We start from the raw sequence: 17,625 nt of genomic DNA on the forward strand, positions 1-17,625 counted from the left end.
GCTTATTTATATTATGAAAAAATTAAAATTTCATAAGCCATAAATCCAAAAGAGTCATAAACGTCGCCAGGCTGGGAGGCCGCTAATCGCTACTTTTGTCCAAAACCAAACCAATCGTCATTTTGACAGATTCGCGACATCTACTATGAATGTGAATGACCAGACCAGTGAGTGACGAAATAAGTGAAATCAATTTGTGCCGAGGAATTTGAAAATCGTGAGAAACACCGCCGAAGACGAATTGCCGCACCGGTAAGTTCTGAAATGCAGCTGGCTTGGGGCGCGGCGCCTAATTGGTGTACCGTATTTAGACCAAGTGACGTGATTGTTTACTACAGTGGCAACGCCTCTCGTTTTCCCACAGTTTCTCGTCCATTGTCTTCCAGTTCTCACGTGCCAGTGCAATATCCACGAGCCTGCTTGTGCAGACGCGGGTTTCGTGTACGCAAGTACAGTTAGTCGAATCGGTTCTGTGTAAATCAGTTAGGGCGACGACTTTCCTGTGACTCACGGCTGTGATTGATTTTCCTTCGGTTTCCTTTTCTACTAGCGGCGAATGTTGGACTTTTGTGAGACACATTGCTCTTGACGATACTAGACTCGATTTCATTACGAGTTGTATTGGTTTGAGTATTTACCTATGAGAAGAATTGGTAGCCTGAGCTGCGGTGGTATGAGTGTGGCGGGCTGGTCGCGCGACTCCTGCGTCTGGGAGCCGATGTCGAAAGCCCAGTGATGTTCTCAGCACTAGCATACCAGCTCTCCACTAAATTCTTAGAAGAACAGAAGGTAATAGCAGTGCTGTCATAATGTAATTAATATTATTACCCTTGTAATTATGAATCATAAGAACAAGACAGAGGGACACTTATTGCTGTATTAAATACTTCATTTAAATTCAGAGTACTGCTTAGAAATTCATATGCATTAATATTGTAAAATATGGTTTATAATTTAATTCATTTCATTTGTATTCAACAGCTTTTTGTCATACTCTTGGGGTTAATAACACTTATAGATATAATGTTGAATGATTGAAAAAAAACACTAAAGTCGCCTAAGGTCGCTATGTAAAACTTACTCATCCACTTGCAAAACAATGTGCTAAAATTTGGTATAACAATATATTTAATTTTGAGCTGATTTTTCTTTAGATAAAATACAAATTTGAATATTTTCGTTGTATGTATAAAACACTAATAGTCTTGTACAATAATATTTTACTCTTACAATAATATCTTCAATTTGATTACGTATGTACAAAGAACACTGTTTTCTAAATATAAATTAAGTATAAAATATGAGATTTACCTTATTTTATATTTGATGTTGACACAGTATATATTACTTGAGACAAGTAGTACAGATGTAGAAAGGCACTACATCTAGAGCGCCTCAGCTCAGAGCTCCTCCATTATTCAGTTTGTTCACACGAGAGTGCATTGTCTCTTCAATTTCTATTTCTCACCAACTAGCCTGGAAAATCATTTCTCTTTTACTTGTTTCATCGCTAGAGTAAGGCGATGAAATACTATCCATTAAAGTAATTAAGAAACATTTAAGTATTTCAAGAAGAAAGGCATATTAGACAAATTATGTCTTTGACTATTTAGATTATTTGGACTTTAAAAATACTATTAAGACTGTAGTGATGATTTAATAAATGTTATATTTTGTTGCTTATTGTTAACATTGCCAAACTTGCACCATCACAACTTTCTTTACTCATAACAAACAAGAATAACAAGTCTTTTTGATTGCTTGTATGTTGAACTTGTAACAAATTAATTTGACAAGAATGTATTTAGTATGATAGTGGGTGCAGCCAATGTACGACACAGATGAAGTGTCTTCAGATCAATCAGTTTTTGCTGTAAATCATTTCGCGCCGAGCAACGCGCCGACACGCGATTTCATAATTAACAGTCTAAAATATTGATGTATTGATAATGAATCACTACTAGTTTTCTTAATAATACCATAGCACATAATAGTTATGTTAAAACCAATTTTATATAAAGTGTCTTCAGTTACTGTGTAACATATTCTTATAAAGTTCATTTATTTGTTCAGGCATTCTGTCAATATCTGTCTGAAATACATTCCTGTGTTCAGCTATTATTATTAGGGCACTATTTTATATTATATTTTTATATATTTTATATATTTATATATTTTTAGATTAAGTGGAAGATTTGAAATTGGATACAAGGGTAAATTTACTTCCAACTTTACTGCAAAAACCTTTGCTATCTTGTGTTATCAACATTGGTTTAAAATCCAATAACGTAGTTCATTGATGTCCTTTTGAATCTGATGAATTAACCACACAAGAAACATACTTATAACTTATTTTACATATCAATAAAATTAAATTCCATTCTATAATCAACAGCTTTATGGTCCATGATAACTTATTGGTATTTGTGACGAAAATACATTTTTTGTCTAAATAGTATCAAATAAATTGTTAATCCATAATCAATATAATTTAAATCGGTGTTGTAAATGTTATCAGGTATTAGTAAGCAATTGTCGGTAGATTTGAATATAATCCTATATGCATTTTGTAACTATGGAAGTTTTATAGTCATTGACCTTTAGCGAAAACAGTACTTTAAACGAAAAGTAAAGTTCGCGCCAAACTGCTGGTCCGCTCTTGTTGCGAGCAGGTGTAGCCATATAATTTGTTATGACGATGCGATTCATTTCTATATTCAGAGGGAACTAGCAGTTTTACGCGGACTCAGGGCCTGATTAACCCTTAGGCTAATTAAGCTGCAGCCTAGGGCGCGAGGACCGGGGGGGCGCGCCAAAATTGTGTCTTAGACACTTTTAATTTTATGCTAGTAAACAAAGCCAAAACTCATACATTACTTTTGAGGTCTATCGTAAGGGTGGGGGCGCGTCTTCATAATTAGGGCGGTCAGAACTCTTGATCCGTCGCTGCGTGGACTATACGTTTAGCGAAAAAAGTGATAACTTGCAATCGTGCACATTCAAGATTAATTAGGGCCTTTGATCGACAACTCATTACAGAAATACGCCCCGTTGAATCCTTGCCCCGAGGTCCGCACTTATAATTTATATATTATATAGCGAGTTGTAGCTAAGATTTTAATCCACAATTTTTCATTTCTAGCGGGACATCTCGATTACCGGTATCAAAAGAAATCTTAGCACTTTCTGACGCACTTAGTATGTACATGTATGCTTAGGGACTGGATAATTAGAAAGCTACTTCCGTTGCAACAGAAGCAGAACAAACTGACGAACAAACAGTCGCCTATCCAGATCGCGTGAAGATTTAAACAACGTTCAAATAAACATTGTTGCAGTTGCATAATGTATGTTACTGTTAGCGCGATGAGATGTTTCCTTACACCAAAAGATGTATTAAAATCGAATAACAGTTATATGCAGGTATAGGTTGATATCTTTTAGCCAAGGTTTTAAAAGGACAATGTTAATTGAGCGTGACGGCGCGGCTCGGGTTGCAGGCAGAAGGTTGGCTGAAGATCGCGCTACGCGTGATCTGATAGCTTTCACTGCACCTTGCTTCACTTACTAATATAATACGCATCGGAATCTACATCGAATACTGATGTATTTTGCCTGTATGTCTTAGATACAATTGCTTTAAAAGTTTTACTCAACACACATTTGTGTAAAAGAGTGGATTAGGAGATTTTTTTTAAATTACGTTTATGTAAAGTACCCGTATCCTATGTTAATAAAGAATTGATAAAACGCAGCCAAATTCCATACACATTACGTAAGCAGTAAAAAAGTAACCAAATGCTGTAACCACTTGACATCAGATACTTGTTTTTATTTACAATTTCACTGCGAAAGTCACCGATTCGCTTTTGATAGGGACCGCAAATTGCAATTTTGAATAAAACTTTAATTAAGGTACCCATTCACTACGTTTTTACACTTGTGACCTCGATTTTTTAAATCTGAATCTTATTTTTGCTTATTTTGAAAGTGAAAATATAAATATGTTGATAACACGTTTCTCAGGGTATTACACGAAACCAAATTATTATTAAGTATTACTTAATAATTATTCATATTAATACTTTCATTATAGACATTTTTTTCACAAAATTGATATTGGTTTTATATTTTAAGTTTTTTTCCATGTTAAGGAAACAAGGGTTAAACACTTTTAAATTAATTATCTTTGTTTAAAGCTATAAAATTATTAATATTTCATATCAACGAGTATATACCAAAAAGGAGTATTGAATTCGTGAGTTTAGAATTTAAATTCTTAAGAACCATTCTATGGACATTATCACAAAAAATACACGCTGTTCTTAAAACAATACGTCTTGACTATTATCATCACGATATGATTCACGTTGAACCAAACAGTAGTTAAAAGTAAGAGTACGAGTATTCAACAATAGTTGGTAGTACAATTGAACTATTTTTTTCGTATTATTGAGTGTGATTCACAATCGATGAGTCAAAGGCGGCAGTGGAGGGTTGTGATAACGCTCCAGTTTGCTTATCGGAGTTGCTATTTGCGTAATTTTTGTTTAATTCTGTTACGGTTCTAAATTAAACTGGATTGCTTTTAAACGATTTACTCTTTTGTTAGGAAATAAATAAAGTTAAACTATTTGTATTGTACGGAGCGGTACAGAAAAATGATTAGCTGGCTGTATTACAGCTGAGTAATTTTATGTATTAAAATGGTACTTGTGATATTTAATCAAATAGATCGAAAATATGAAAATGTGACCATTAATTTGTAATCGAATTGTACATATCAATTATAAGTAAATAACTTATTATGAAGTTCTATCTGTGTAATATTTGAAAGCAGTTATTGTAATGTGACAATCTGCGCAGATTTGGAAAGCAAAGCTAATGTTTTATTAGCTGTTAGGTAACCGATTGAAAGTTGATCCTACAAGTGTTATATAAATTTGATGCACAAATTACTTGGCACGTCACAAAATCTTATTAATACATTATTTAAGTATTCTGGCGATTCATTATCCCTGATTGGAATAGATGCTAATAAACTCAACAACAATGAAATTTAATTAAACTAGTCACCTACACACGAGTATCAGGAGAAACGTAGGTGTCGGTTTATTAATAAACCATACTTTTGGCTTTCTGCCTATATTTAACTTTCCAATTATTTTTAAAATCAGTATTACTCGATGTGTTAAAGATCACGTATTCAAAATTAGTAAATAAAATATCTCTTGCGTGGATGCTGGCTGACTTAAATGTAAGGCGTCTTAGTCCTAGGGAGTAGCAGTGATCAGCTTCTCCACTGTAGACCTGCTTGTCTGTATCGCGGCAGTGGCCATTTACAATGAGATAGACGGCAAGCTCTTGTAAAAAGTTATTAGAAAACTTATGTGAAAATTCCTTACTTCTCAGTCCTCTGGCATGCACAGCTCGTGTGGGCACTACGTTGGGAGAGTAACCTACATAGTCGGCATTCGCGGCACGCTTCCCTTTCAAAGCAGGGTAGCGCTCGCCTCTGGATAATTAACGAGATTCGCGACGATGAGAAATTCTTAGCAAATGTCTTCTTCCTATGAATTCCTTGTTAAGTTTCAGAACTGCTACAAAAATAAAATATCCCTTTAATAATATTATTTTTGTAGGCAAAATTTCTAGCTTATGAATATGATAGTAGTTCTGTGTTGATCTGATGATGTATTCTGCTTTGATATGTTAAGCAAGACATGCCTTTTATGATCGTCAGTGGCTCTATTATTTGGAACTGATACTGTATGACCGTCATCAATTATTATTTATCACCGTTAGAATTGTCTGCCCGTTTATTTCCATTATTTAAGTCTTGTTGATTTTTGGTATTAAATATACTTAGATTAATATCGTATAGCATTTTTGTCACATTAAACTTATATCTACATTACTTTAAGTAATAATCAGTGCTGATCGTCGTGTATCGTACTAGAAGATTCACAGTCAGCATATTAATGTAAAATATGCATTTACTTTTGGACACTAGGTGGTTTCATATAACTTAAAAGGTAAGCAATAATAAGTGTCATGTTATTCAATCAGTCTTCAATCATTAATTATGTTGTTATCATAAACAGAAGGTTAGACGTCTTGGTAAATTTCTTTTATTACCAGATATATAAGCCGTTTATCAGGTTGTGTCAGTGTAATAACTTACTATGTTGCTATCCAGCACTGTTTTATTTCAGTTGTTTCGGATAAATAAATACACACGGTACGACGGCGCACCGTCATACTTGCGTAGCCGCGTCGTGGCAGTGTACGTTGTGCACATAGATGTTGTGCATCTGAAAAAAACCCCGACGTCGTGAAAATCGAGTATGCAACCTTTTTCCCACGTGCTAGTGCAATGACAATCATAAGAATTCTTTATTCCTGGAAGTCGCATCGTCGACCTTTTGTAAAAAAATCTTTGGTACGATTGTTATAGACTGTTGGATTCTTACGATATCCACTCAGCTGCAAAACCACATTTTTTTCTTTTATTAGAAAAAATAATAAGTTTATGTTATTGTTTGCTAAACTTGTTTAATTGGCGTATTTGTGGTCGTATTCGTGTACCATATCATGTAATTTGTATGGATGAACATATTTTAAACCTGATAGTGTATACGGAAAACATTGTTTCGAATGACAAATACTTCTGTTAAAACAATTAACTGCGCTCGAATAGTGTATTACATACAACCTTATTGCACGTTAGGCAGGGTGGCAACTCGCTTGGAACCTGATAATGTTATCTGCTTCAATCATTATGGTATTTGGTTCTTTGTTGTCGGCAATTAGCATGGAGACATGGTTGGTTTAAATGACCACAATGGGATATAATGTACTTATATATTCACCGCCAGTCACAGTAACCTGTTTGTCATGTTTTAATGTGGATCTATCTCACTTATCATTATACTAAATTGATTCTTCTGCTTGTATTTACCTCAAGAATATGAGCATATTAGGTTCTTGGCCAAGTTTTCGCCCTTCTACTGGATAAGAACTTTACTAAACTCTATGTTGGCACGTATAGAAACGATGAAAACTATCTTAAGCACTATTTACAATGCGCATCATTGTAAGCCCTACTCGTCTCATCAGTTATCGTTTAATGTGGTCATAAATAAAGCATTTTCCGCTACCATTCGTTTAGTGTTTGCAATGTTGACATCACTTGCATTTTCTGTGTCAGTCAAATAGAGCTCGTGTCAATGAGTGTACCTATTGTCTCGGCCGTTAGCCGCTGCCGGCGTCATCGTTCGCAGTAACGGTGCCGACAGTGGCGTACCACCGACATCGTTTACTGATCTGCCATCGAGTCATACACATTGTAGACGTCATACTACTGATACTTGTACGTTGGAACCCACTTGTGGTTTTCTTTTGAGTCTACAATTTTAGAACTGCATAAACAACATTGTAATATAAATACATAATATACTGTGCTGTTTTGATTTTGTTCGATAGTTCCTCACTAGATTTTCATTTTCAGATAGCTATTTCAAGTCGCCCTCGAAAGAATCGCAAGTGGCCACCTAATAAGATGACTACTTCATTATAAGTGCAGATATCGTTTCATCACTGCTACGGCTGGAACATCAATGGCTAATGATAGATCTTAACTAAATTTAGTGTTCCACAAAAACAACGGATTCTTCTTTTTGTATTTTTAAGTTAGCATATCCTCACTATAATGATGAGTCAAATTACATATCTTATTCCGATATTTTAAGATGCACTAAATGTACATTATACCAGTTACTTTCTTCATATGCAAGTAATTATGATGGCACTTGTAGATTGCGAACATAATCATACAGCATCATATACACCTTCCACGAACATTAAACGGGAACTGTGATTGAGTGATATAATTCATTGTGTTGACATCTGGCCAGTCGAGAACAGCTTGTGCCAGTAATTATGGAGGCAATCTTCCCGGAGCTCGGGAAGCCGTAGTGCACCGTTAGCACTCGACTTGTATATACATTGTTGGCTCCAAGACTATCTTTATATATTTAAAATCAACTTGAAATATAAATAGATACAGTTAGTTTTTTTACATAACTTCGCGTTTAATTCTACATGTAATATACCATAAAGTTTGTGTTAAAATAAATGTTAGTTATTAAATATGAAAGACAGTAGACTGTTTCGCCCACTAGCTTCCTTATAAGCGTCCGTGTACGACGAGTTGAGTGAACAGTCATGCCGTTTTGCGGACAGATTTAAGACGTGCCCGTTCAAGGTATCATGTCGTGATAACCTTATATGGTGAGATTGTCCCCTCTTTTTTATAACTTACATTATTGAACAATGCACCTGCCTGTGGATTTATACAAGGTTGCGTAAACTCTGTAATTGATAAGAATCTATTCAGTAAGTCTTGGTGGAATCAATAGGACGATAAACGGAACTTAAAGTTTGCGTTTCTCATCTTGTAACATAATGAATGTAACATAATAATGGTGTTGATGTTGTTGCTTGTGGTGTTGCAGTGCACCCGCCTGCTGCCGCGCCCCGAGATGTCGAAGAAGCCGGCGGCGCAGCCCACGCTGCACAAGGTGATCATGGTGGGCTCCGGCGGCGTGGGCAAGTCCGCGCTCACGCTGCAGTTCATGTACGACGAGTTCGTCGAGGACTACGAGCCCACCAAGGCGGATAGCTACAGGAAGAAGGTATTGATTATTGTTTTTGTAAGGCTGTAAATATCTATCTATACCTATCAAGTACTGGTATGTTAGCTAAAGAATCTTCATACTTAGGTACACTTTGTTCTTGCCCATATAAGGTGCGATCGACTTTTATGTTCCTAATTTAATTTCATACATGAAATTTAAAAACTTTAGTTAACTTAAATCAAAAGCTGAAAGGATAACGTTCCGATCCTTGATGCCATCGTAGCGGGTTTCTTGGCGGGGGTGATCGGCGAACATTTGTGTACAGTATATTTTAGTCTCAGGTTCTATAAATAGAACAAACGAGAGATTTTAACTCCTGAAATCGTGATTTAGACCACCTAAGATTTTGATAAAAATAAATATTTAAAAAAGAACGAAGTACGTGCTGTAAACTCAGTGAAACGAGATTCCACATCGATTTCGAAAGAATTTAAATATGTAACAGTTGTAAGAAACCAAGAAATCTTGAATAATAAACTGCAGCTATCGCTCGAAAAGCGATATCTCGCAACGCGATACATGATTATTGAACACTGACAATTGATTGACACATCAAATTATACCAGTGTCTGACGCTTAGACGTAGAAACTATATAGAAAAACTAAGTGTGTACGATGTATGTACCTACGCACATAATGCCTGTGTTAGTCTATTCGGTAGTCTTTATGAGTAATTTAAACATTGTTTTTTTTTTGTCATTTATTCAATAAGGAAGACTTACAAAATAACAAAGTTTAAAATCTGCCATACTATAGGCCAGTTTGTCGGCTAAACCAATGTGTCTTATAAAAACTGTTAAAATAGGGCGATATGGCGAGGTTTTCCGCAAATAGATACCCGCAATAGAGAGTGTAAACAGAATAATAGCGTGAACTTCTTACGATCAACACATTTTAACAACGTATACATTTAGGTCATTCGGTATGTCGAAGGTACCATTTTTTCGGAAAAAATCTTAAGGAGGAGCTCGCTATTAATAAAAGCTGAACACCCATCTTCTGGGATTCTACTGGCTACCGGATTATACTCGTATCTATAATCTCGCGTATAGTCTCAGTCTTAACAGTACCACTTTCCAATCAATAAAATCTCGTAGCATTTCTATCTCTATACTTGTACGTAATCTTACGCAATGTATATCGGTAATATCTGTTGAGATGGTCCAAATTATCGAGTGGAAACGCATCGGGTATCAGATAACTGCCGCAAGGAGACGCGGACGATGCAAGGTCGTTTTCTTTCGCTGCTATTATTTTGATCAAAAAAGTCTAGATCGGTTTACATTTCCAACCGATGTGGCTAGAGTTAATGGCTTAATTTAGAACACAGACTTTCAATGTATAAACAAAAACTATTGATATTAGCGTTAGCGGTTGAATACTTTCTGTAAGCTGATGTTATAAATAGTACTATTTAAATATAAATAAACGAATCAACTAAAATTATATAAAAAATAAGTATTTATATTATTAAGATCTCATGATTTTATTGCTAGTAGGCATTATCACATAATCAGTCCACAGTGAATCACAATAATAAGCTGGAGATCCGGATTGAAATATATAGTTTTTACGAGAAAATTAAATAAAGTACGGTTGTACGGTATAAAAATTTGCGGAGCGCTCGCAACTGATATTCGTTCAGCCTAAGTGTTCATCATAATGTTCAAAACATGTTTGAAAAAATGTATAATACCTTGTAATATGTAATTACTAAAACACACTAAAATGTACCTTAAGACACAATTCAATATCCTAAAAACTTGTCTAATGTATTTTTATTACACAAATTGTTGGCACTCAAAGTCTAGAATAACATATATTAAGTTAGCTTAAGATGTTGTAATGTAATACATGACTGTCTGTGTCCAAAATACAATAAAATAAAATAAAATAAATAAAAAAACCTCATAAGGCACCTTTGAAATGAATTGACTGTATTTATAAAAGTAGAGTAAGGCAGTAATAATAATAATTATAATGTTTGATTGCTCAGGTGGTGCTCGACGGCGAGGAGGTCCAGATCGACATCCTGGACACAGCCGGGCAGGAGGACTACGCCGCGATCCGCGACAACTACTTCCGCTCGGGCGAGGGCTTCCTCTGCGTCTTCTCCATCACCGAGCCGGAGAGCTTCGACGCCACGCAGGAGTTCCGGTATTACTATATTCCTATGTCATTAGTTTGAAGTCGCTATCTTTGATAGCGATTAGTTAAGTTGTTTCCTATGTATAGGGCTTACTTATTCTAGTGGCTATGATTAATGGGTATTACCGATGCTAGTAACTAGATTTGTTGGGGATTTTCTACACTTGTAGTTTTTTTTATTAAACTGAATTATTTCACATTCGTTTCATAATCACAATATTAATTTTTGTTTCACAGTAGGGACTTTTCTTGTGTACCGCGACTTAATACGATTTACATTTGTAGTTAGGTTTTTCAGGGTTTTCTTAGGCTTTTCTCCACGTTTTTGCAATACGTAAAAATCGGGTTTGGCTAAAATTGTCATTTCCATTTCATCCTTGTTATTTTCTGTTTTTTAAAATTGGGGCATAGAGTTACCTATATCATGAACCAAACATATTATTGTGAAGCTTCGAAGTCATGTTCATGTGTGTGTGCAGGGAGCAGATCCTGCGCGTGAAGAACGACGAGAACATCCCGTTCCTGCTGGTGGGCAACAAGTCGGACCTGGCGGACAAGCGGCGCGTGCCGCTGGACGCGTGCCGCGAGCGCGCCGCCGCCTGGCAGGTGCCCTACGTCGAGACCTCCGCCAAGACGCGCGACAACGTCGACAAGGTACCGCGCACTACTCTACACACGTACACACACACCCTACACCACTACACACCCTAATGCATGTTACTAATAAACAAGCTGTCCAAATATTTCGACGATCACTATATGAAAATTTTTAGTAGGCAAAATATTAGGAAAATTGATAATGGACGCTCATCTAACCGTTTCTAATATTACATCTATTAAGTAGATCTTATGTAACATTACGCCTACTAATATTGGATTGCTAATGGTATGTGGCGTTCTTATTCAAGTACACGGCGTACCGCAGCCTGTCTCCGCGTCCTGCGGCAACTTCACAAACTTACCTACAACTTACTTTTTACTTCTATCCTCTATGGACGCCCATATAACACCAAAAGAAACTTCCAACGCAAAATACGAATTTTGCTACCATATTCTTCATCCACCCCTGCTCTGTGAAGTCCATATAAACTGATCTTTTATATTAGGTTAATGAGAACACTGTTATATGACACCATTTTCTCAAACACGTTTCAATTTGATACTTACTAATTTGCTTATATACTTCACATTGAAATTTCTATTTCTGATTTTAAAAACTTCGTTTTTCTTAGCTCATATTGTGCTGAACTTTAAAAAAAAATTATACTTGTCGGGTCTGATCTTGGAATCGGCAGAACCAAATTTAGCGCAACAATAACGATAAAAATGGATTCATTATTAAGAAATAAATTACTACTCTTAAGGTCTATTTCTCAGATTTGGTGGTGCTTAAATTATACATTGTATTCATAAAGTAACGGGAACTTCTTGGTTCGGGAGATTTTGCTTAATTCTCAAACAAATATAATAACAACTTCATAGATATTATTATTTTCTAAGGGTTTAGGATATATAACAAACAAATAAAACAATATACATTTTTACATTACATTAGAGGATATTCATTTTTGTATATAACAGAATATAAAGTAGAATTTGACTTTAGCGTTTAGTGAGTAGCAACCCAGTTCATTCAATATCCCACTGAGCTTGCGGGCTTGTGCACAGTACTCCTTGGTAGTATGAGCTGGGTTGCCACCAACCGCCGAAGCCAGCAGCCAGGTAGCGCCATGCAGCTTGTTGGGAATCTGACAATTTATTAGCTTAATTATATTTTTTTTTAATAACAATGGCAACTGCCGAAATAAATAGTAACAAGCCAAATTCTTTGTGAGTTATAAAAATATGAGGGAAAAATGGTGCATGCAAGGCTGGTCACACAACTTGTATTTCTGTCAGTCTAATTTATACATTTTTGTGCGTAATGCTTATTATTTAAATAATGTTCAAATAACATATGGTAGAAAATCTCATGTTGTGTGCTCAGTTGCGCCCGGCTTAGTGTCGGACGGGGTGTGTGGCGGGGTGTCGGGGTGTCGGGCGGGTGTGGGGGTGTGTGTGTGTTCGTGGTGTGGCTGATCCGCCGTCTGGCCCGCAGGTGTTCTTTGACCTGATGCGCGAGATCCGCTCGCGCAAGTCGGACGAGAGCCGCGCGACCAACGGCGACGTGAAGGGCAAGAAGCGCAGGAGAATCAAGTGCGCCATACTGTAGGCAACCGCGCCCTACCCTCAGCAGCAAGGCTATGTAAATTGTACTATGATATTCGCCCACTTTGGTGCTGGTATTTTATTGAATACTGTTCCTAATGAAGTAGTGATTAGTGTTCATTATTCGGCGGAGCGATGTACGTCGTGATCGTAAAAGGAACTAGTTGAGCGGCGACGAGCGGTTCATTGCGAACAGAATTCTATAAATATATAATTGTTATTTTTTAATGATTGCGCTTGCACGTTATTTTGTACTTTGATATTATTGTTTGTAAACCGACCGGACTAGGCGATGCGAGGCTTCTCCACAAGTATAGTTGTGATCTGATGAAAAATGATTGAATAGATTCGTGGTTGATCCACGATCTCACGAGAGAGATTATGCTTGAACACTCAAAATAAAAATCTCATTCCTGTAGTAACGATCTCGTGGTTTCGCTTAGCAATTCTCTTTAAATGTCTGAGCACGTTGTTGTAAATGTTGCACGATGGGCGGAGCCGCGGTTGTTACGTACGCAACGAGGGCGTGGCGTAAGGTTATGTATTTATTATCTAGGTGTTAAGTGCTAAATGTGTTGTGTACTGCCTTGAGTTGTTACATGCAATGTTTATAGAAATACAATTAGCATGGTGTGTTGAATACAACAGACTTATTTACACATGCAAATGCTTTTAACTTTATAAAATCTATCAAGTTATAAAATAATTTAAAGTAAAACCTAAAGGCCTAGCTTGGCTGTGAAAATGCTTCAGTACAAAATATACACTTTCATCTATTTAGGCGACGCATTTTCATGATTTTTAAAATGTATTTCACGAAAAATGGCATATGAGGTATGAAGATATCTTTGACCGGAAAGCAGCCTCTAGAGGTAATTTGGAGGATGTAGAAGTGAGACTAGTTTAATTGTATGTATTTCTATAAACACTGCGCTTAGTATGTGAATGTCGCGCTGCTCACGTGGTGACTATGTTCTCTAGGGCCCTCGCAGTTGTTACTGGCATGTGAACGTATTGATACAGTAATCATTTCTAGAAAGTAGATACAAAAGTGTTCTACATAAACGTAAGCCTAAAATATACTCTTAAATAAGGATATGACAGTAATAAGTGTTGAGAGTTGCTAAGAATCGCTTCACAAGACTATTACTATGCTCTAAAAGTCTAGATATTAATGTTATTTGTATTATCTTACAATTTGTACTTGTCGGCCGTATTGATGATAGAAAAACATAATTGAAGACAAAATATTTAAGAATAACTAGAAGAAATATCCTCACAACCCTTCTACACTCAATATGGTCAAGAAGTACTTATTGCATTATATTATTAGTGCGTCGAAATTGTTGTCACAATGTTTGTCTATTTATTATATTCGATTATAAATTGGCTTGTTAACGCTTCTCGTACAAAAATATTCAAAAATAATTCAATACTTTGGTATTCTGTTGGAGATTTTACATTTTTTATTTTAATTCATAGATGTAATAAGTTTGAACGTTAATTTAAATTTTGCTGATAATCGAAATACATAAAATAATATTTTCTTTATTCTATTCTGTTAGTTTTATTCCGCTATTAGCTATACCGATCTGATGGATATTCTCAGTAATGTTAGAACAACGATTTCTCGAACCAAGTAGTCATAATAACTTCAGGATGTCTTCAATATATTCATGTGTAAGTGGTAGTTTTGCTAGTACGTCATATAGTATATAATAATAGGGATTAAAGTTATTCAATCGATGTCTATATATTTGTAATGTTGGTGTACGTACATCATTTCATTTGGTACCCATACAAGTTGTTAATTTCTATGAACTCGGGTTTAATCACGCTCCTTTTAAAATTCTTAAGATTTATATTCGATCCATTTATTCTTGATCCATAATCATTCATCTGTTTGAAGTCTGAACCAATTTAGGATATTTTTTGTATGTACGGTAGAACATATGTATTCATTATAAATATCAAAAGGTGTATAATTTGTCATAGTAACGTGTAATAGGGCGGGCATATGCATAAATTTCAAGTTATGTTATACATGCAACGGCGTAGAGTTATAAATAAATGGTCACTTTTCATTTATCCTTAAGTAAAACAAAATTTTACTTTAAAATAAAAAAAAAGAAAACAAATTGTCGCAAGTTTTGTATATGATCAAAGAACTATCTTGTATAAATGTACAAGGTTGCGATCAGTAAGTTTTTTCCCAAGCGAAATCTGTTTATACAATGTTACAAGGGAGACTTGCAATAATAAAAAGGACCGTTTATGTTACGATTGTACGCCGATGCAATTATTTTGAAGAATATGATAAGAAAATGTTTTAACGTGCATAATATTTTCCATTCTCTCTTTTTAGCAAGGATTTTAATTCCCTGTTTTAATATTAATTGTTTAAGGAGCTTGTAAACGGGATAAAAAAATTACATTTCACTGGAGATCTTGCTAAGAACTACAATCCTGTTCGGCAATATTGCCAGCTATAATTCTCAATTACGGTGTGGTTATATGAAATTATAACTAAAATAAGATCAGGTTGTATGGAGAATATGGTAAGCTTAATACTGCGCTAAAACTAACCCATTTATGAGTCCATTTAATAGTCATCGCAAGTGGGTTCACTTTACAAGTGACTGCCACTCTAAACTGTACTGTGGTACATTTTTTCTTTATTTCATAGTTCATCTTTCAGTTACAATGTTTATATGAATTAGATAAATACATTCGTCTAGATTTTTATATTTTCTGTGTCAAGTTTTGTATAAAATGGTAAGGATTTTATAAACAATAGTTGCCTTTAATATGTATATTATATATATTATTACTACGTTTGTGTAAGATTAGATTTATGTTCTTTTTTCTTTAATTACAGTTTTTTTTTTATTAAAGTTTAATTAAGGCGTACATACGCAGCCACACAAATAACAAACAAAATAAAACTGATCAATGCAATGGTTAATACTGAATTTTATTCAACTCTGCATATACGCAATAAACGATTGAGCCAGATTTTGTTATTGTGTAAAATTTTAAGCAAAAAAGGTTTTATAATAGTCGTAGTCGTTTGTACAATAATGTACGCCCAAAAGGTATCTGGCGGAAATGTATGTTTCGTGTTGTAACGTGGCTAGATATCCCGTAGGTTAGCGTTTAGTTTTGAAATATCGATCTGTATGTACGCAATGTATAATCAGGCACCACCACTTTATACTGAAAAAATAAGCAAGAAATATACGAATTTGCAAAATCAATGTTTGTCTCATTACTTGTTTGTCCTTGTTTCTCGAATTATTTTGAAATAAATTTAGGTTTACGCTAAATGTCTATAGGTAATTACACTATCGCTTAAATGGAAGTTACTTTCGGATTTTGGAGGATTTTAGTTTTTGAATAAAATTAAGAATTACTTCATAATTTAATTAATTCGAAACAGTATTAAAATAAAGGTTAACATATTTTGATTAATCTTTAGTCAAAAATAAAAATAATTATCAACAAGGTTTCACAGCCTCAAGATTAGCCCAGACCGATGTACTTTTAAACGGGTAACAGATTATTATTTATGGTACTAGAAATTACAGATTTAAAGATAACGGGCAAATGAGCTTAGAAAGCGAAGTGTGTAATGCGAGGGGGTGTGTGACGCGGGTGGTCCGCAGGCGTTCCTGTCGCTGATCCGCAGCATGTCGCAGCAGAAGGGCGGCCGCGCCAGCCCCGCGCCGCCCGCGCCGCGCCGCTGCTGCGCGCTGCTCTAGCCGCGCCCCGGGACCTGACGCCTGACGCTTGGACCATCGAAATTTAAAGCTGAAACCGAATTCACTCAAGTTTCATGTATTCCACTCTAGCAGCTTTACGCAAAATTGATCCTAAGTTTGCTTAAAATTTATTTTCACGGAAGCCAACCTCGCGTTACTTGTTTGAATGTAGGAATGTAGGACTTTACATTCCACGTACCTGTTGAAAGCGGGCCTCGCAAGGGATAATATTGACGATACAAAATCTGTATTAAAAGTTCACGCTGCCATCGTGGTCGACGAAACGCACGCACGTGCAGCATTCCAATTGAATTATGGTCGCATCGTGCTTGTGACAAACTAGTAATTTGTTACAAAAAAATAATAATGTGAAATACAAGGTGCATCTTTCTTAATAGCCGATTTTGTAGTTAGAAATAGTACTAATAAATTTTGACCAATATATTCTACACTGCCAGTTTCGATTTTTATACATAACAAATTTTGTATTCCTATGTATTCCTAGCTTTTTATTAATCGATATCGATAACTATATTCAAGCTCAATATTTGTTACATTTTTTACGATTTCGGATTGATTTAATAATTTTAAATATATATTTATTTATTACTCACGTTTAAAACTCAACAGTATTATTTGCGTATAAGGAAAGTGGTAAGTTTTGTTTATAATAATTTTACGTGAAGCCATTTTTCGTATTAATTACAATATGTAAATTACTGCTAAAAGACTTTATTATCAGGTCAAACATGTTTTGTATTGTTAAGTTTGTAGCTATAAGTTTATTCAGAACGGATCCAAACTATTAA

General features: G+C 35.3%; 1 protein-coding gene across 4 annotated transcripts; it reads left to right on the top strand.

Moving 5' to 3' along the window:
- Positions 1-27: 27 nt before the first annotated feature.
- On the top strand, positions 28-17,273 carry Rala (Ras-like protein A). 4 transcript variants are annotated; one of them, XM_073093578.1, is made up of 5 exons: positions 28-252; positions 8,517-8,696; positions 10,696-10,856; positions 11,327-11,501; positions 12,946-15,465. In XM_073093578.1, exons 2-5 carry the CDS (start codon positions 8,544-8,546, stop codon positions 13,057-13,059), a joined length of 603 nt encoding a protein of 200 aa, XP_072949679.1. In that variant the 5' UTR covers positions 28-252; positions 8,517-8,543; the 3' UTR covers positions 13,060-15,465. The 4 variants fall into 4 exon arrangements, with proteins under 4 accessions (XP_072949679.1, XP_072949677.1, XP_072949676.1 ...); XM_073093576.1 differs by lacking the exons at positions 28-252; positions 12,946-15,465 and adding exons at positions 266-789; positions 16,721-17,273; XM_073093575.1 differs by lacking the exon at positions 28-252 and adding an exon at positions 267-789.
- Positions 17,274-17,625: the final 352 nt, after the last annotated feature.

This window comes from Epargyreus clarus, unplaced genomic scaffold (genome assembly GCF_041222505.1).
Source record: "Epargyreus clarus isolate Ecla_fem2 unplaced genomic scaffold, WU_Ecla_fem_2.2 ptg000004l, whole genome shotgun sequence".
Lineage (NCBI taxonomy): Eukaryota > Metazoa > Arthropoda > Insecta > Lepidoptera > Hesperiidae > Epargyreus > Epargyreus clarus.